At 37.8% G+C, this 21,068-nt stretch overlaps 1 protein-coding gene across 1 annotated transcript in view; it reads left to right on the forward strand.

Moving 5' to 3' along the window:
* The window catches only part of MASP2 (MBL associated serine protease 2), a 900,261-nt gene that overhangs the window by 399,194 nt on the left and 479,999 nt on the right, over window positions 1–21,068 (forward strand). Inside the window, exon 5 of the mRNA XM_044063217.1 lies at window positions 16,453–16,649. Coding sequence (XP_043919152.1) covers window positions 16,453–16,649 — 197 coding nt within the window. The remainder of the gene's footprint in view (window positions 1–16,452; window positions 16,650–21,068) is intronic.

The following is a 21,068-nucleotide window of genomic DNA, read 5'->3' on the forward strand; positions in this document are numbered from 1 at the left end:
ATGCTGGACATGTGCACGAGATCTACAATCCCTTGGTAGGGGAATATTCCCTTTCTCCAGGATTGTATGATCTCGGAGTTAATATATATAATTAGCAAAGGGTATGGGGGATACAACCCCCAACATAGGATGTGCAGGAGAGCAAAAACATTATTTATTCATTATTTATGTATTTTTAAACGCCATTTTATCTATGTTTTTATACTACAATGAGAGTTTTTTTTACTATCTATTTATTTCATCTTGTACAGATTTTATATGTTACATATATAATATGGTCTTTTACATGTCTTTTCCTTTAAGGGGGTGTGTCAGTTTAAATAATGTATTAATTGTTTAATGATTTTTTTACCCAGTTTTCCTGTACTATATAAAGTGATTGTGTGATTATATTTTTTATCTGATGAAGTTCTGAAGTGGTCAGGACGAAAGCGCTTATCATTTGGTTTATTCTCTTCAATAAACTCCAATATTGGTTTTATTGAATTTGGCCTGAATAGGTGCATTTATTTATTGTGGAGTGGTTCTTCCTCCTGTTCTTGCTTGGCATTTTTGTGTTTTGCAACAGTTTTTTCTTCTTGTCTTTTTTTACTGGTTTGGATGGCCGACGAGGACAGCATGGATATATCCGCTGTGTCTATATCATATATTAGAAATTCCAAAATGTCGAACACCATATGTTCGAACTTGGAATTTTGAATATTGAAAACATCGAACGCTCAGAATAGTGAATTTTTTCCAAGGGAAAAAATTCACTGTTCCGAGAAACATACAACCAACACAAGCACACCAAAATAAATAAACCACACACATACATTTAAGAAAACCCAACCCCATACTAAACCACACATACTTTACTAACTATTAACTTACCTTAACCCGCACCCTAACCCTGAGGTCCGTAACTATCGCACGCATACCCTATAAGTCTATACACAAGCTAATTAATACACACACACACATACAATTAACAAAACACAACCCTACACTACACCATACATATATTACTAACTATCCACTTACCTTAACCTGCACCCTAACCCTAAGGTCCGTAACTCTCGCACAACAGTGGAGGAAATAGTGAAGCCATGGATTGGCCCACTGAAATCTTGCCCTAGGTAAGATTTTGATGTTCCGGCGCTTCGCTATTTTCACCATTCGATATTTTGGGTTCAGTGTTTTCACATTCGGCGTTGTACCTCTTCGGAATTTTGATATAGACCCTATCTGCTCCCCTTGTAACTCAGGAGACTGACTTTAATGCTCTACAGCAAGCCGTTTTGAATTTAACTGCCATTGTACAAGGTTTAACTAAAAAGGTTGATTCCTTTCTCGACACCCCCCTAATGATGAGGCCATGCCCCCTAGTTATGTGGTCATGCCCCCTGATGATGTCAGAAGCATGCTGAGCACTCCAGGAGAAGCAGTGGTTGCTTCTACTAGTTTACAGAGCATTTTGAATGAAGGAAACACATTACAAAGACTTAATTTGTTGAACTCTACATCCCTTAGGGCTGGATTAACTAATGAAGATGAACATTCAATCCCTTATGGACAGAGAACTGTAAATTTGGTTTCTCAACCTACTGTGTCAGGATCAAATGTTCATTCCGTAGAATACAACACAGATGAGGCACCAACTGGCACCAAGTTCAATGCTTTAACACAAAACGAAACAACAGGAATCAAGCAGTAATCAAGTAGTAAAGGATCTATTCTCTCTAGCACCTCGGCCACTAACAGCCTTCAAGGAGTAAAAAAAACAAGACACTCCACACAATATACATACACATCAAGAAGTGGCAATTAAGCAATTAAACAATTAAACAATTAATATAATTAAAATTTTAAAAATACAGCATCACTATTAAAGAATACTTTTCCAACAGAATTCTACATTCAACCCCCTGGGTACCAGAGTATTATAGAGTCAGAAAAAAAATTGTTTATAGTCTCTACATATAATATTTGTAGTGAAAATATTAGGCAGTGCATTTTGCACTTTTGGGAATTTTTAAGGAATTTTAAAGATCTAACAGGTCTAGTGAATAAAAAGTTAGTCTTTTCCTTTAAGAGGGGAAGGAACATTAAGGACCTGCTACTTTATACCAAATTTATTAGACCAGAATTGAGATTGTCTACACAAATTGTGGAAAGAGGCTTTAAGCCTTGTGGAAAGTGTAGTATTTGTTGTTATACAGTGAATTATTTTCCCTGTATTAATAATATTTCTTTTTCACCTAATGGTGTTTATAACTGCAGAACAAATGGGGTGATCTATGCAATTAAATGTAGCTGTGAAAAATTTTATATCGGACAGACTAAAAGAATGTTCAAAGTGAGGTTGCTAGAACATTTAAGAGACATTCGGAATAACAGGGATGATAGCCCTGTAGCCCAACACTTTAAAGAATATCATAGTAGCAACCCCGTGGGTTTAAAAGCGACTGTTTTACAACATATTATGGCATCTGATCTTGACAAAGACAAAGTTAGATTCATACTTTTAAAAAAGGAAGCTATTTTTATATTAAAGTATAATACTCTGGTACCCAGGGGGTTGAATGTAGAATTCTGTTGGAAAAGTATTCTTTAATAGTGATGCTGTATTTTTTAAATTTTAATTATATTAATTGTTTAATTGTTTAATTGCTTAATTGTCACTTCTTGATGTGTATATATATTGTGTGGAGTGTATTGTTTTTTTACTCCTTGAAGGCTGTTGGTGGCCGAGGCGCTAGAGAGAATAAATCCTTTACTGCTTGATTACTGCTTGATTCCTGTTGTTTCGTTTTGTGTTGAAGCATCAAATGTTCATTCCAACTACAGAGGTTCTGTTCCAGTTTTAAAGGACTGGCTTACTGAAGCCATAGTTTTGAACAGTGAAAAGCACCCAATGGGTACTGTTTTTAACAATAATATTCAATTACTTTTAGAAGAATTTGACTGTAAACTTTCAAAAATCAAGCGCTTGCAGCTTGACAATGCATACTTTGCTGAATGTATAAAAGAGCACATTGTTCCTAAGGGACTCAGAATGTGACGTTATCCCACTGGTTTACAAGCAGGTTCTGACTGCATTAAGAACTTATGTCTCTTTTTGATGCTCATGCTGTTGAATACATGAAAGTTATTGTAAAAAGTAATGATGTTATACCCTCACAGCATGTCATCTACTTCACCAGTGTTTTTATTTCTAAAGACATGATACAGCCAATTTCCAACTTTATGTAGCAGCTGTGTTTGTACAAAAGCAGGTTTATAGCAACTTTCAAAACCAAGCAAGTATTACAAACATGCCTAAAGTCTCAGTTCATCCCTTTCTACCCATTAGGTAGATACCAGGATTTTCACACTCAATGATATTTTGTTTTATTTTCTGTTACATTGGTAAACCGTCAGTTAATACACTTAAATATGCTTGCTTATGATTGATGATTTAATTACTAGTGTTTCAGAGCTTGATAAAAGAATAAGTGAACACACACAATATGATGAATTTAAATATGAATGCGCATGTATTTTTTGCAGTATTGAGCAATTATCTACCTCGACAACAGCACGTAAGGTAAAAAAGTTTAACAGGGATGGGCTTACCCCAAACCACCTCTTTCATAAGAATGGGGTAACAAATTCCCAGACCATGGCTATAATAATTTTGCTGGTAACAATACTGTTAACAACATTGAAGTTGACTGTGATATTGCTAACAAAGGACAAAATGATTTTTTAGACCCACAAGAATTCCCACCCCTAAGACGGTCGGAGAGAATAAGGAACAAAACAGCAGTCTCAGACCAACCCTGGGAAACACACCAGGGGAACACTTTTCCCCCAGTACTCAATGGAACATGAGGGGGAGATTCAATCAGAGGGGGAGGGGTCACAGAATCAAACTTGGTTCAACAGGAATTAAATAATGATTTTCCAGCTATTTTAGAGGTGTTTTCTGACCATGTACTACCCCATTGTCATATCAATACTAATGGTGAAGACGATTTCAAAGTGTACAATTTTTCTGATGTGTTTATTGAGACTAAGCACTGTGACTTATTTTCAAAAGGTTTCACTTAAGTACCTGCACAGCCCACAGACATTTCCAGCACATTAATTGACCTGAAATTATACGCACGTACGTTGAATTTCAAGGTCCTTTTTCAGAATTCATTATCAGAAGATATTATTAATCCTTTAGCCATGTCAAGCACATACAACCCCCCTTCACCCGATTATCCGACTGTTTGAAAAAATATGTGAACTTGATATTCATAATTTTTTAAGGATTAATCAACAAAGACAGACAGACAATAATGTGGAGGGTGTATTACAGGACATTAAAAGTGTACTTGACTTGCTTAGATTAATGAAACCTGATAAGGATGAAGGTGTAGTCCTTCTGAATCAGGATGATTACACTAACAAGATGTTACACGTTTTGAATGGGAAAACATATGCAAAATCCTCCTTGAATGAATTACACACAGCATACAATAGAATTAAGAACGAGTTACAGGATTTATTTATAGAGGGGTCCATCACCATTGAAGAGTTAAACTATCTCACAGTGTCATATCCCAGGATGTCAGTGATGTTCGGGTTACTTAAACTACATAAAAGCCTCAAACAGCCACCCATGAGACCCATTGTGGATGCAAAAGGTTCCATTACCCACCCACTCGCAAAACTCCTAGACATCAAACTTAAAGAACTGGTATTCTCTGAAACCCACATATGTAAGGACTCATGGAGTTTTTTACATCTCATTAACAACACTCCATTTAAAACTGGGTATGTCTTTTTGACTATTGACATCAAAGATTTATATTATGTTATTCCCCATAACACAGGCTTGGAATGGTTTTCAGAATACTTACATGAAAAAGGAGTTGAACACAATAATGTCCAAGTATATACACACTTACTTGAACTTGTTTTGAAAAACAACTTTATCTACATTAACTGTGAACTATATCTGCAACAAGAAGGGGTGACAATGAATTCTTCTTGTGGGGGCTTGTACGCAAATATTGTTGTCACCCAATGGGAAAAGAAGTTTTTGTTCAACAGTCCGATGTTCAATTATGTAAAATGTTACACCCGGTTCCTGGATGACATTTTTATTTTGTGGGATGGACCCCCAGAACACATCAATGAATTAATTTCTTATATGGATTCTACTACTACATTTTTGAAATTCACACATAATTATATTATGGACCAGTTGCCCTTTCTAGACGTTCTTCTCACTAAAGATTATACAAACAACAAGTTTGTTTCAAAAATATTTAGAAAGGAAACCTACTCCAACCCCTTACTCCATTACTCAAGTACACATCCACTGAAACAGAAAAAAGCCATTGTAAAGGGGCATTTTGTTAGGGCAGCCCAAATGGTTTCAGTTATGGATGATTTTCTCAGTGAATGTGACAACTTGAAATGCATGTTTTCAAGGAGTGGTTATCCATGCAAATTTAATACTGGTATTATGTTGGAAGTAGTAAATAAAAGGGAGAGAGGTCATTTTAGTCCTTTACTATCAGATATTGACACCAGCATCACCAATATTAACAACTCTACTTGATGTGTAAATGTGGAGAACCAAGAAACAAAAAGGAACTGTAAGATGTCTTTCATTACCATATACACTAATGACAGTTATACATTAAGAAAAATCTTAGAAAAGAATTGGTCCATACTAAATCATGAAAAAGTCATTAGACCATTTATTGAGTCACATCCTGCCATAGTATTTAAGAAGGGCAGAAACTTAAAAACATATCTGAGATGAAACCAAAGGGAATGAATAATGTTGGGCACATGAAAAAGTGTGCCATGTGTAACTATTGTAAGCATATTGAGGAAGGTAGCACTTTTCTAATAAATAACATTGAAGTAAAACTTCATCAAAAATACAATTTTGGATCTGAAAGGATTATTTATTGCACTTTATGTTATTGTTGTAGTTGTTTTTATATTGGAAAAATGGACCATAAATTAAAAAAGTATCTGTGAGCATTTGTATGACATAAAATCAAAAAAAGATACAAATGCACTTAGCAAGCACATAATGGAAAATACTGGTCATTCTTTTCATTTTACTGTCATTGATAATATTAAAACTGAACCTCGAGGTGGACCCTGGTCCCTTTTATTAAAACAGAACCTCGAGGTGGAGCCTGGTCCCTTTTATTTAAACAGAACCTCGAGGTGGAGCCGGGTCTCTTTACAGACCCTCGAGGTGGAGCCTGGTCTCTTTACAGAACCTCGAGGTGGAGCCCGGTCTCTTTACAGAACCTCAAGGTGGAGCTTGGTCTCTTTACAGAACCTCGAGGTGAAGCCTGGTCTCTTTTATTAAAACAGAACCTTGAGGTGGAGCCTGGTCTCTTTACAGAACCATGAGGTGGAGCCTGGTCTCTTTACAGAACCTTGAGGTGGAGCTTGGTCTCTTTTATTAAAACAGAACCTTGAGGTGGAGCCTGGTCTCTTTACAGAACCTCGAGGTGGAGCCTGGTCTCTTTACAGAACCTCGAGGTGGAGCTTGGTCTCTTTTATTAAAACAGAACCTCGAGGTGGAGCCTGGTCTCTTTACAGAACCTTGAGGTGGAGCCTGGTCTCTTTACAGAACCTCGAGGTGGAGCCTGGTCTCTTTACAGAACCTCGAGGTGGAGCTTGGTCTCTTTATAGAACCTCGAGGTGGAGCCTGGTCTCTTTACAGAACCTCGAGGTGGAACTTGGTCTCTTTACAGAACCTCGAGGTGGAGCCTGGTCTCTTTACAGAACCTCGAGGTGGAGCTTGGTCTCTTTACAGAACCTCGAGGTGGAGCCTGGTCTCTTTACAGAACCTCGAGGTGGAGCCTGGTCTCTTTACAGAACCTCGAGGTGGAGCCTGGTCTCTTTACAGAACCTCGAGGTGGAGCCTGGTCTCTTTACAGAACCTCGAGGTGGAGCCTGGTCTCTTTACAGAACCTTGAGGTGGAGCCTGGTCTCTTTACAGATCCTCAAGGTGGAGCCTGGTCTCTTTACAGAACCTCGAGGTGGAGCCCGGTCTCTTTACAGAACCTCGAGGTGGAGCCTGGTCTCTTTACAGAACCTCGAGGTGGAGCCTGGTCTCTTTACAGAACCTCGAGGTGAAGCCTGGTCTCTTTTATTAAAACAGAACCTCGAGGTGGAGCCTGGTCTCTTTACAGAACCTCGAGGTGGAGCTTGGTCTCTTTACAGAACCTCGAGGTGGAGCCTGGTCTCTTTACAGAACCTCGAGGTGGAGCTTGGTCTCTTTACAGAACCTCGAGGTGGAGCCTGGTCTCTTTACAGAACCTCGAGGTGGAGCCTGGTCTCTTTACAGAACCTCGAGGTGGAGCCTGGTCTCTTTACAGAACCTCGAGGTGGAGCTTGGTCTCTTTACAGAACCTCGAGGTGGAGCCTGGTCTCTTTACAGAACCTCGAGGTGGAGCCTGGTCTCTTTACAGAACCTCGAGGTGGAGCCTGGTCTCTTTACAGAACCTCGAGGTGGAGCCTGGTCTCTTTTACTAGAAAAGAAGGAGCTTTACTGGCAACTGCGTCTTAATGCATCTAGTTGGCCAGGCTTAAATAAACACATTTCTATCAGCTCTCTTTTAAAATTAAAAAGCCATAGAAAGATAACACTGTTTTAAATAATTATTTATTCATTATTTATGTACGTTTAAATGCTATTTTATCTATCAATAGAAAGTGTGGAAGCACATGTGCGAGAACGAATAAAATAAAGATAATAATAATAAAGATAAAATAATTCTAAAACATTATGACATATACAACATATTGTATAAAAAACATTTTGTATATACATATAAAAACAATTATTTATCATCTAGGACATTTTTAAAGAATACATATATATACACATATTTATATTTATATATTTTATATTTATATTTTAACTTATATACACATATATACATATACATACCAAATCATATGCTCGATATATACATTAACATGTTATCATTTGTATGTTATCATTTGTATTTTATTCATATTGCATCTAATTTTTCCATACACAACATAATTTCATTCAAATATACATTCATATCCCTTTATTAGTATATTAATACATATCTCACTTAGGTTTCATACTCACACAATTATATCTATTCATATTTATATTTATATTTATATTTACATTTATATTTATATTTATATTTATTACATACATACATTTTTCATTCATACATATTTATTTACTTATCAATTTACTCACCTTTCATATATTCATTGTGACATGCCTACATATACATATATATTTACATACATATATATATCTTTTCATTTACATATACATATTCCTATACTAATTATATATATTTTATAGACAAGTGAATTCATGAAATCTCAGAACACATATAATTAGGTTGTTTAAAATTGTTTTTATATGTATATACAAAATGTTTTTATACAATATGTTGTATATGTCATAATGTTTTAGAATTATTTTATCTTTGTAGCTCTAGATGTATTTAACAGGTTATCAGTATAAAGATTGACTCATCTGATTATCAAATTAAAATATATTTAATTGATTTTAATTATCAAATTAAATGAAACAAGATTTACTATATAAGGTGTTATTACACTCAGAATGTGGTAGGATCTGATGAAGCTAATTTAGTGAAAGCGCTTATCCTTGTACATGTCTTTTATGTGAATAAAGAGATTTAACTCAACTCCTATCGGAATTTGTCACTTGAAGCAAGAAAGAAGTCTTGGGCTTATTCTTCCTCGTTCTTGCACATGTGCTTCCACACTTTCTATTGATTTATTTATATTAGTACTAGTGCGTTGACTCGTTTTGTAGCCAAAGTTACTGTATTTGCTATTTTATCTATGTTTTTATACTACAATGAGAGTTTTTTACTATCTATTTATTTAATCTTATACGGATTTTATATGTTATATATATAATATGGTCTTTTACATGTCTTTCCCATTAAGGGGTTGTGTCAGTTTAAATGATGTATTAATTGTTTAATGATTTTTTTACCCAGTTTTCCTGTACTATATAAAGTGATTGTGTGATTATATTTATCTGATGAAGTTCTGAAGTGGTCAGGATGAAAGCGCTTATCATTTGTTGTATTCTCTTCAATAAACTCCAGTATTGGTTTGATTGAATTTGGCCTGAATAGGTGCATTTATTTACTGTGGAGTGATTCTTCCTCCTGTTCCTGCTTGGCATTTTTGTGTTTTGCAACAGTTTTTTCTTCTTGTCTTTTATTATCCTTAGCAGCCACGAATCTTCTATCCAGGTACAATGATAATCATCCCCTGACTGCATCCAGAGTTGGACAGTCTGGCAGCACTTCAAGAGTGCTGAAAGGGTCAGTCCAGAAAGGTATCACAAAAACCTAGATTTTGCAGGCCTCCTCTGCCTCTAGGGTAACATCTCCTATTGGAACTTCCTCCTCTGCCTCTGCAGGGGGGTCTATACTATAAACACAAAAGCTCAAAATAGCGAATACATCTACATCGACACATAAAGGTCAATGTACAAAAACAGAAAAATACATAATTGGCGAAAATAAAAATGCCAAACATATTTGCTTGGTCAGCAGGACAATTGTGGGGATGAGGAAATATATCCTTTTCCCCACTGTAATGCGGTCTCAAAGTTGGTATATTTAAGTAGGGGGAGTGTGGGGGGTGCAAGGGGGCTTGCCCCCCTGCAAAAGTTTGTTCATTTAATTTTATTTAGTTAGTTTGAGCTTACCTGCATGGCACTGTTGATTGACGAAATACGTTCGGCATTTTCATTTTCCTTGATTATGTATTTTGCTCTTTTTGTGCATTGACCTTTATGTGTCGATGTAGATATATTCGCTGTTTACAGCTTTCGTGTTTATAATATAGACCACTCTGCAGGAGTAGTCCCTGTGCGAATCTTTGAAAGGTCCCTGAGCTTTCCTGAACCACATTTTCTTACCACCACTTTGATTCCTGGAGAAGGTTCATTGAGGGGTATAAAACCTGATTCCCATGGCAGACAGAGTCTTTCCTTCCTGTTCAATGCAGGTAAACATTTCTTTTACAGATGGACCAAATAATGATGTGCCATCAAAGGAGGCATTGATGAAGGACCTCTTAAATGGATCCACAAAGTCACATAGTCACATCCAGGCATTTCTACTTATGGCAATGCCTGAACCAGCATCTCATGAGGTGCCTTCAGCTGTGTGTGAGATCAACCTCATGGAAGCACTGGAAATTGACAATAGAGTGGCCAACTGAGAGGTAGTTATTTATTTTGAAATCCTCTGGAAACATGGACTCTGAGAGAGTAATTGATAGCTCTTTAGTCAAATCTCTCTATAGCCTTGTGAAATGTGCCTGATAATTAAGAGACCTCAGGCAAAGGTTGCCAAGATGAAGACTTGTTTTCTGAATCTGTCCAGCACCCTAGACTCCCTCTTTGGCAGGTAGACATAAGAGCTCTGTTCTGCTAAATCTTTCTTATTGGCTGCCACCACCACCATAGCATCTACTGGGACTCTTTTGCTCAAGTGGGGTCTATCGTTGGGGGTAGCTAAAAATTTATAAGGTCTTTTTGAGATGGGCTTGATGGTATCCAGCTCCCTACATGCCTAACAGAAACAAAATCAATGAGTTCAACCAGAGTGGGGGTAACCTAAGACGTAGATGCCAGAACCAAAAGCTTCCAAAAATACTCATTCCTCTGATGAGAGATTGTTGGAGGATCAATCACCCTTTTGTCTGAGAATCTCTAATAAGTCTCCAAAGGAGATATCATCCAGTGGTGATCTGAGGGACCCTTCTCCTTCATTGAAATTGGTATCTTCTGTGAGACACTCCAAAGGAGAATCTGTTTGCCTCCTCTTGCACATTCTCTTCTGATGGGTCTCCTCTGTGGGATATTCATGGGAGGTATCTGAAGAGAGGGGGATTTCCTTTACAGGAGCTGCTTGGAAACTAGTTGGAACTGGCTGTCCCTGTGGAGTAGACGTGATCGACTCAGAGCTTAGAACCAATGAAGGGATAGGAACTGGATCTGAAGAATGAGAAGGTGATTCTTTAGACAGAGAGAGTGAGAGAACGCCCTTTCCATGATCTTGAAGGCAGACAGGCCCAAAGAAGCCACACCTAACTGCACCAAAGCCAAAGCTTCCAGTACAGCCAGATCATAACTCCTCTCAGATCAATGCTTCAAGGATGGAACCAGACCTGAACTGTCCAGAACTGAGACTCTGAGGGGCAGAGATGGATCTGACAACATCAGAGTCAATTCAGGCCCCATATACCTGACGCTGACACTTTGGCTCCAGGACCCATTCTGATCCGAGGGTATCAGGGCAGAACTAGTCAGAGATGCCATCAGAGGCAAAGAGAAATTCTTCTTTGGATCCAACTCTGGATGTCTTGGAGGTTTTGGATTCTTAGGCTTCGAAACAGTCGGACAGATCAGAGAAGGAGACAGGATAGTATGAGACATAGTTGGAAGGCTGACAGATCCAATAGGAGAATGAAACCAGTATGACCCCCATTTGGATCCTATCCACATCTGCTTCTGATAAACCTCTGGTGGACCTGGAGGATGTAGTGGGTTGTGGCCTTGAATGTTTCATTGGCATTTGTAAGAATGGAGAATGCAGAGTAGGAGAAACTGATTTAATCAAATAATCCGGTGTCTGAATTACATGAAAGGTGCCGGGCTTCAGATTCAAGGGTTCCAAGGTAGGCATCATAGGACTAGCTGATATAATTATCGGATCTGAAGATTTTGGATCCAAAGACTTCGGATCTGAAGACTGGATCTTTGGTAGCGACAACTTCGAATCCAAGATTTTTCCAGTCTTAAATGGTGGCTGTGATGAATTCCTAGGGGACTTCGTCGGGAGCATTTTCTGTGCTCCAATGGAGCAGACTTAGAAACTTTGGTGGGAGTATGAACACCAGTGGATGAACTTGTAGCAGCAGGTAGAAGGCCTTTTAAGATCAATTTATTGTGTCAGTCAGTCAGAGCCCTTGGATTAAAGGTGGAACAGACACTGCAGTTGGTATCCAAGTGGCTGCCTCTGAGATAATAAATGCACTCCATGTGGGCATTCAAGTTCAGAATTTTATGCCCACAAGAAGTGCATTTCTTGAACCCTGTTGTTTTTTTCAGACATAACATGAAAGAAAGGAGAGTAATAACCTCCAAAGCGATACAGTAGAAAAGTAGAAGAAAACTATTTCTTTTACAGGAAAAAAGGGGGAAAAGGAAGAATTATCAACTACGGTAATTTTTAAAAATACCCTGTTTAAAGAAAAGCAATACAAACTATAGTAAGAGGGAAACTAATATACAAAATATTATAAGAGGGAGGACAGGAAAGTAAACAAAAATTAACTTGGAAAAAACTTTTAGAAAAAAATATGCAAAGAACTCACAAGATTTCACTAATTTCTGCTCAAGTGAGGAACCTGCATCTGAGCACAATGGCAGCAAACAAAATCTGGGGTATTGGGGATGGACTGAGGCATTATGAGTAGAGGGAAGAATTTAAGAGTTGGATCCAAAGTCTACAGTGTACGGCCGAATTGGATCGAAAACTATTTGTTGAGGAAGAATGAAAAGGACAACATCAGATATTTGTGTTAAATACAGTTATTATGAGGCACTGGAAGTCACTACATCATAGAGAGAGCAGCAAGACTGTGGCATAAGGGTGCTTGAACAGTGACTCAGCTCTGTAATGCCTTATGTGCAAATCAGTTTGGGTGTGGAGATTCGAACCCCATATGCAAGACAAAGCCAGGTTGTACTTTGTAGATCAATTATTGAAAAAGACTTGTGTGCACTTTCTGGCATTTATTTATTTATTTTACATTTGTTAACCGGGAGAGTCCGACTGGATACATGTCCATTTTCAGCAGAGGCCCGGGGAGAAAAGCCCCAGGTACATAACAGACATATGAACATTGTTAATGCAAAAAAGGAAGATAGTTGAGTTCTAAATACAATATAAAGATACATCACATCTTGGGAAAAAAATAGCAGCATATAAAAAAAACATAGGTCAGTTACAAAGGCGAGGCGCCTTGTTAAAAAGCGGTTAAGGATAGTGAGGTAAGAGAAGGGTAAATGATAGTGGTTAATCAGGTTTGGAACAGGGACATTGCCAGAGAGTATTGAGATGGGGTTTAAGCTTTTTTTGAATTGTAGGAGTGAAGGTTCTGAGGTGAGCATGGTCGGTAGGGAGTTCCACATTTTACCTACAAAGTTTGAGAATAGAGAATCCCCAGCAGAATTATTGGCTTTGGTAGTTTGAGCTAAGATCTTATTGGAGGAGCGTAAAGATTGCAGGTTAATATAGGGGTGAATGATGTTTTTCAGAGCTGGTGTTTTCTCTGGGTGATACAGTATCTGGTAAGCCGTTTTGAGTTGGTTGAAATGGAGTTGGCTGGAAAACTCTAACCACCCTAGTTGCTTCAAGTTAGTGCAGTGGTGCGTTCTAAAGGTGGAATTTGTGGCAAATTTAGCTATGTGATTGTAACAAGAAGCAAGTTTGTTAAGGGTTGTCTTGTTTAGGTTTGTTAAAAGGGGGGAGGCATAGAAAAGAGTTGATAGTAGGTGTGTGCTGGCAATTGGAATTTTAGCGTGAGGAGTGAGAAAGTGTTTTACTTTATAGAGAGAGCCAAGCTTTTTATTGACGGTTTTGATGGTTAGATTGAAATGGGTGTCAAATTTAAGGGAGTTATCAATGGTAACACCTAATAGCTTTGTGTGAGCTTCTGGTGATATAGTGATTCCATTGGAGGATGTAATAGAGAAGGTGGGGGAAGAGTCTTGTTAGTGGGTGAGAAAGTAAGTAGTTTTGTTTTGTTGGGGTTGAGAACTAGTTGACGACCTGAGAACCATTTTTCTATTAGGTTGAAGGTGTTTTGGGTTGAAGCAGTGAGGTCTGCCAGGTTGGAGGCAGTGCTGATGATAGTCGAATCATCTGCATATTGAATGCATGTGGCATGGGGGGTGATTGTGGGCAGGTCATTAACAAAGATGGTGAAGAGAAGAGGGCCAAGAATAGATCCTTGGGGAACTCCAAGTGTAACAGGTAGGCATGTGGATAATTTGTCCTGCCATAGAACAGCCTGTTGCCTATTGGACAGGTAGGATTGGAACCATTTTCAGCGTGGAATTGCTGAGTGATAGTTTTTTTAATGTATGGAGGAGTTGAATGTGGTTCACCATATCAAAGGCCTTGGAGAGGTCAGATGATAGTTTATTATTGTTTCTGAAGTTATTGATGGTATTAGAAAAGGATAGTAGGGCTGATGTGGTACTGTGATTTGGCCTGAAGCCATGTTGGGAGTTGGCTAGAATTTTATTTTAGGTGAGGTGTTCCATCAGTTGTTTGTGGACACACTTTTCCATAATTTTGGCCAGGGGTGAGAGTATAGCTATAGGTCTGTAGTTGGTTAGCTCTAGTGAGCTACCACCTTTATGGAGAGGAATAATGTGGGACATTTTCCATATGGAGGGGATGAAGGCTTCTGACAAGGTACGGTATATGATTATGGAGACGGGATAGGAAATGGCCTCAGCTGCTTTTTGCAGAAACTCATTTACTTCATTCTTGCTTTGCAGTGATGGTATTCAAACCCCATTGCTGTATTTTGTGACAGTGATGCCACAGCACACACACACACACAAGACACACACACACACACACACACACACACACACACACACACACACACACACACACACACACACACAGACACACACGTGTGTGTGTATATATATATATATATATATATATATATATATATATATATATATATACAGGGAGATTCTTTTAACTGTATCACAATTTTCTGAATCACAACTGACCGAATAAAACTGACTGAAATACATTTGACTGAATTATGACTGAGTGAAACTGTAAAGTAAAGACAATGGAATTAGTATATTTAAGAAAGGTGTTATGGAGGGTGAATCGACCAAATGGGTGGTGTAGGAGGGCTCGCTTCCTCGCAGAAAATAAACAAGGCATGTTTGCTGTGGTGAACTTTTCCATAAGATGTGTTTGTGCCTCAGCAGTTATTCTGTTTTTGTTTGTGTCTTTTCACAACTGTTGCACAACTGTGAAGTTAGTATTTTTAAGTAAGTAGGTATGGGAGGCAAAGTATTCCACACTGGGGAGTATAGGGGTGCTTGTTCCCCCAAAAAACATTTTAGAATATGTTTGCTGTAATTAATTTTTCAGAAAAATGTGTTTGTGCATCATCAGTGATTTACTGTTTGTGTTTTTTCTCTTTTCTCCACTGTTGTGCAACTGTGGCATTGAGGCAGGGGGGACAGAGGGGCTTGTTGCCCTGCAAAAACAGAGTTTTTAAGGCATGTTTGGTTTAATAGCATTTTTCAGTCTAATGTGATTCTATTAAATGTGTTGTCAGTCAAATGTGTTTTCAATCAAATATGTTCAGTCATTTGTGATTCGGTGAAAATGACAGCACTTGTGTGTGCGTGCGCATGTGTGCTCATGTGTGTGTGTGTGTGTGTGTGTGTGTGTGTGTGTGTGTGTGTGTGTGTATATATATATATATATATTTATATATATATATATATATATAGAGAGAGAGAGAGAAAGAGAGACAGAGATATAGATATCTCAATGTTCTATATGTATAGATAGATAAATAAATATTACACAGACGTGGGAATAAATGCTAACAAACAGTATGTGAGTTATAAAAATGTTACACACATGAGTGCATGTACAAATAAATATGTTGTTACAAGGAAATGAAAATGCCATTTGAGACAATATACAGTTCCCAGAAAAGTAGTGAATCTTTGATAAATTAACAAGCTTCTGGTAATGTCAGACCCTGTTAATGCCAAATGAACTGTAGTGCACAAATTACTTAAGTAATTAATTAACTAATTAATTACAAGAATTACAATAACGATCTTACTGTCACCAGGACATTTTCTTACCTTGCCAGTTCACATACCACAAAATACAGCAGGAAGCATTTTTAAAATGTAATTAAACATATTTTATATAAAAATATAGTATGTTTGCCCTGCTTAATATAGGGTCAGGTACTGGACCCATTCATCACATTTGTTACAGATTTTAGTAAACGTTTTATGAATTGTTGTATTTTTATGTGAAATAGTTGTCATATGTAAATAAATAACATCAAATGGATTCCATTTCAATGAGTTTGGCCAAAAAGTAAGCTTGCCTTGCAGTTTTCACCACAATAAAAAATGTTTGATTGCTTCATATTTCACATATCATATCCCTAATATACAATCATATTTTTTCATCAATCTTTTGAGAGTCTTTTAATTAAACATCATAGTATGTTGTATGAACTCTTACAGTTAACCTCAAATAGCAAATTAAAAAAACACTGCCTTAAAATTTTACCTGGGATTTTATTTATTTATTAATTTTTTTCTAGTTCACTGCAGTGGACAGGTACTTACAGAACGATCAGGAGAGATTACAAGTCCAGACTATCCTGCAGTTTATCCCAAATTATGTAACTGTGATTACCGTATCCTGGTTGAAGAAGGTTTTAGCATTATACTGGAATTTGTAGAATCATTTGATGTGGAGAATCACCCACAGTCACAATGTCCTTATGATGTTTTGAAGGTATGTATGCTGATTTATCCATACAAATGTTTGCACTGATTTGTAATACAAGTTTTCCAGTTACCTCCAATGAATCAAATTAATATTTTAAATCTCTGTATACGTTACTTCCTCTGCTCCAACTAATAGTACCCTATTTTCATCTTCTGTCTAAATTGTCTCTGTACACTTCTCCCTCACTGCCTCTGCCTCTCCTTTTCATAATTGCATCTAGTGAGTGCTTCTCTCTTCCTTCATACAACCTCTCTCTCTCTTTTCCTTTAAAGTTTCTGAACACTTTTCTTCCTCTCAAACTTTTTCGCTACCCAACCAGTATTCCACTATCACCATTGTCTATCATTCTACCTACGCACTATTTCTTGTCCCCTCTCCAAACCACACCCACTCTACCAATCTTCTAACTGCCCCTCTCTGTTTCTGTCTATCTCTCTTTCCTTCCTTGGAAAGTGTTCCCTTTGTATATGTTGCTGGTGTACTTGTATGTTCCACACTGTATACAAAGTATCTCTGTCTTTGCTTTTTTGCTATTCTGTGTCACTGTTCAATCATTGATTTATGATTATTATGTACTGCAATTGCTCTTCTGTAGAATTTGTATTCCCAGGCTTCTGTTGAAAAGGGGCACTTTTTTTCCTGCCGATTTGGGCCAGCCTAGTAAACAAATACAATACATAAATAAAAATGTTACACTTAACCTAATTTACTGCAGATGTACATAGAGTTGATTGTTTATCTATTTAAGTGAAGATGCATTCCTAACTGTATACGAGTTATCACACAGATTTAGTAGGCATTTGTGAATGAGGAATACTGCCTTTCACTGGAGCTGAACTACTGTAGTATTGGCTAAACGTATGTGGCCAATAAAACAAGAATGTATGAAATAGATGGTAAGGAGAAATTAAGACATTAATCATTCAGTGCAATCAAAAGGTTATATTTTATGGATTTATGGGTAGTTGTCAATGTATTTTTGTGTCCATTTTATGTTGGATTTATATGGTATATTATTTGATATCTTTGGAGCTTAGCTGCCTAACTCATATGAATATTGCAGTACTGTTCTCATTCCATACTTAGTGTAAATATAGCTTTTGTCATTGGACATCCCATGAAAATGGACTTTAATAGAGGGAGAGATAAAAGAGGGTTTTGTTGTTCTAATATGCACTGATCGATAGGCTGAGGATTATTTTATAATAGAGTAGAATGTTCTGACTGTTAACAAGATGCTTGACTTGCGATTTGGTGGCATATTGTGTTCTTGTACTGAACTGTATTGAGCTATTACTGAAGCTATTTGTAAGCTGGTTGTCATTCATTTACCTACAATTGCATCTCCATCCACCTCCCATGACTACTGATCCATTACAAAACTGGGTTCATAACTAAATTGCTTGAGAAGCTTGTTTATTCTCAAAAAAAACTAAAGCAGATCAGTGCATGCACTATATCATCTGGCTCATTGTGTAGGTTTAGGGATTGACACTGCAACCAAACTGCAATGTATTTTGCAACTGACACACTAAATTTTACTTTGCATAAGGGTAAGCCAGCAACATGTCCCTTTGCTAACCTCAGAAGACATTTCAATGTGCGCACCATCAACATCTAATTCAAAAGCTTTAAATTGTAAAACTCTCTGTGGAGTCAGGAATAAAGTCCTGACTATGAACTTGAAGAACAAGACAGAAGAGGGTGAAAGTGAGCAAGGTACCAGTTCACCCAAGAAGAGGGGGAATGATGATCCCAGTCAGTCAAATTTCTGCCTTGCAAGTGTTAAGGTTTCCATGACAAAAATAACTATAGGACCAGGGGATGTGGGCTTGGTGATTCTAGATGGTGATCCTGGCCCTCAGAGGCATGTGTGTGGGGCATGCAAATGCAGGGAGGGAGCACAGAATATCCCAGTAACGATGTGGGTTCTCATGTAATCCACCAAGGTGTGAAGTTGGGGGCCTAACCCGAAAACCTCTAATTGCTTTCTTGACTTTAGACCTTTTTGTGCTTTTTAGTAATGTAGCTAAGAATTCCTCTCGATTTATTTTAGAGAGAGAGCAAAGAGAGAAAAAATATATTTCTAGGCCTCCAATTACAGTGGAATCTTGAAGAGAGTAATTTGCTATTGGCCAGTGTTCTCATTGGAGCTTTTTCAGCTTTTGTCATTGTTGCTGTATATTGCCTGCATTTTGCTGCAGTGCACTTAAGGCAGGTGAGTTACAATGTTCACTGTATTGACACAGGCATTATCATCTATACCTGTCTCAATATCACCTACCTGTGCCAAATCCTATTAGTTAGTTTGACTGGTGAAACCTAGAAGTGCAAGCAGCTGCCCGCAGTTGTGCTATGAACTGCATTGCATGCCACGTGTCCTCCAAACAGCCTCTAGCAATCCAAAGCTGCTCTATATTGCCTTAAATTGCTTGAGGTGATTCATATTGCTCTAAGTAGCACATGGCTGCTCTACATTGCTCAAAGCAGTCAGTAGCTGCTCCATGTAGTTTATGCCATACAGTTGCTTAAAAGCTCTGCACTGCCCATTGTCACAGCTGCAATTCAACTTTAATTACTTCATATACCCCAGTTATCTGGCAGTGTACCCATATTAACTAAATTTAATTTACATCATTTAGTTCTTATAAGAACTCTCTGTAAATCCTTCATAAAATAAAAAAAAAATCTGCATAGTATATTCCTCTATCCACTATGATGACTCCCTCATTAAACTACATTTAGTAGAATGCATAATTTGAATTAATTATCTGAATCACTGGGGATCACGTCAGTCGCCCTGCTAGACAGGGGTCCAGGGAAGTAAATATTGTTGGAAGAAATATCCTGGGAATTGTTATGGCTAGGCTTGTATAGGCCCTAGGGCCAATAGCCTAGTACCAACCTATGAACCTATGAAAATGGGGGTCCGCCTGTGTGTTCTCCCTTTGTTGATAGACTAGTAGCATTTAATATCCTTATATTAGTGCAGTAACTGCATTATGCTCACAGACAATAAACTCTTACTTAACATAAAAAATTCTGTTTTATGACACATGAATCTTTTAAAAGTTAAGGAAGCCTCACTCTCATAGAAAAACATAGACTGTGAACAGCGCACACACACACACACACACACACACACACACACACACACACACACACACACACACACACACACACACACATACACACACACACGTCTACCATGCCCTACAGCAGCTCACACTAAAATGTATAAAAGTGGTTGAAAATGCCCAAAAGTTACTAATAACCTGTAGAAAGGCACTGGAAATCAGCTGGTCCACTCAACAGAAGTTACTGTAGAAAGGCACCGGAAACCAGCTGGTACCTGTAGAAAGGCTTTTTTTGTGTTAGACTGAGAATGTAAAAAAGTCCATCTGGAAGCCTCCAATATTCAGGAAGAGTAGGCCTCAAACAAAATCCAAGAACATATCATCTTCTGGCATACTTTTAACAAAGAGTCATCAGAAGTTAAATCAGCTCATATCCAGTACACCAGACCATCCTACAAATAAAAATGTTTTAATGGCCTGTGACTCCATAGTCAGGCACACTAATTTTCTACTCACTAGGCTGAACAAAGACAAGGTGGCAATGAGCTGTCTTTCATGTGCCAGGATCTCTGATATCTCAAGGCCATTAAGGTCATTTCACCAAACAAATATGACTATAGCATGGTAGCGGTCTATGTGGGGGTGAATGACTTGGGACACAAAATCCTGAGGGATAAGCAAAGATGCATGCTAGAACTTTTCATGCGTATCGCAGATGTAGGCAAGATGTTGTTCTTGACTGGAATCCTTTATTCTCCAAGAATGATGCCTAAATATAAAGAAAAGATAACAGCTTTAACAATTGTCTAAATAATTGCTATCTCTCCAAGGGGCTCCATGGGATGACATGCTCAATAATCCTAATTGCTTTGCAAAGGATGGCCTGCATCTCTCTTTCCAAGGCTTCTGCATATTGGCCAAAGCCACTCTTGCCCCATAGTGTCTTTTCAGACAGAGTCCAGTTAATGGACATCCTAAAGTATCTAGCATGTCAAAACCAAACCAGGATCATAGTAAGGTGGCTCTTATCAATGCCTGAACTTGAGTCTCTCCTACATTTACAATGCATCCATAGCTGTGTAATTACTAAAACTTGGTTTATATATTTAGAAAGCATTCCCTCCACACAAGGGTTTTGTACCTCCCATGCATTCAGACTCAGTGGCAGTTATGGTGGCATTTCCATATTTGTTAGGGACAATAACATCCCTAGACAGATTCCCAGAGACCCACAAACTGAATTTCTTGAACTAAAAATCATATTAAACAGGACCAACTATCAGTTTTATAGGACATCCACTATGACCCTTGAAAATCACTTAAGGTTCTAACTTATTTTATTTATCAT

This window comes from Protopterus annectens, chromosome 2.part1, assembly GCF_019279795.1.
Source record: "Protopterus annectens isolate FY-2018-M chromosome 2.part1, PAN1.0, whole genome shotgun sequence".
Classification (NCBI taxonomy): Eukaryota; Metazoa; Chordata; order Ceratodontiformes; family Protopteridae; genus Protopterus; species Protopterus annectens.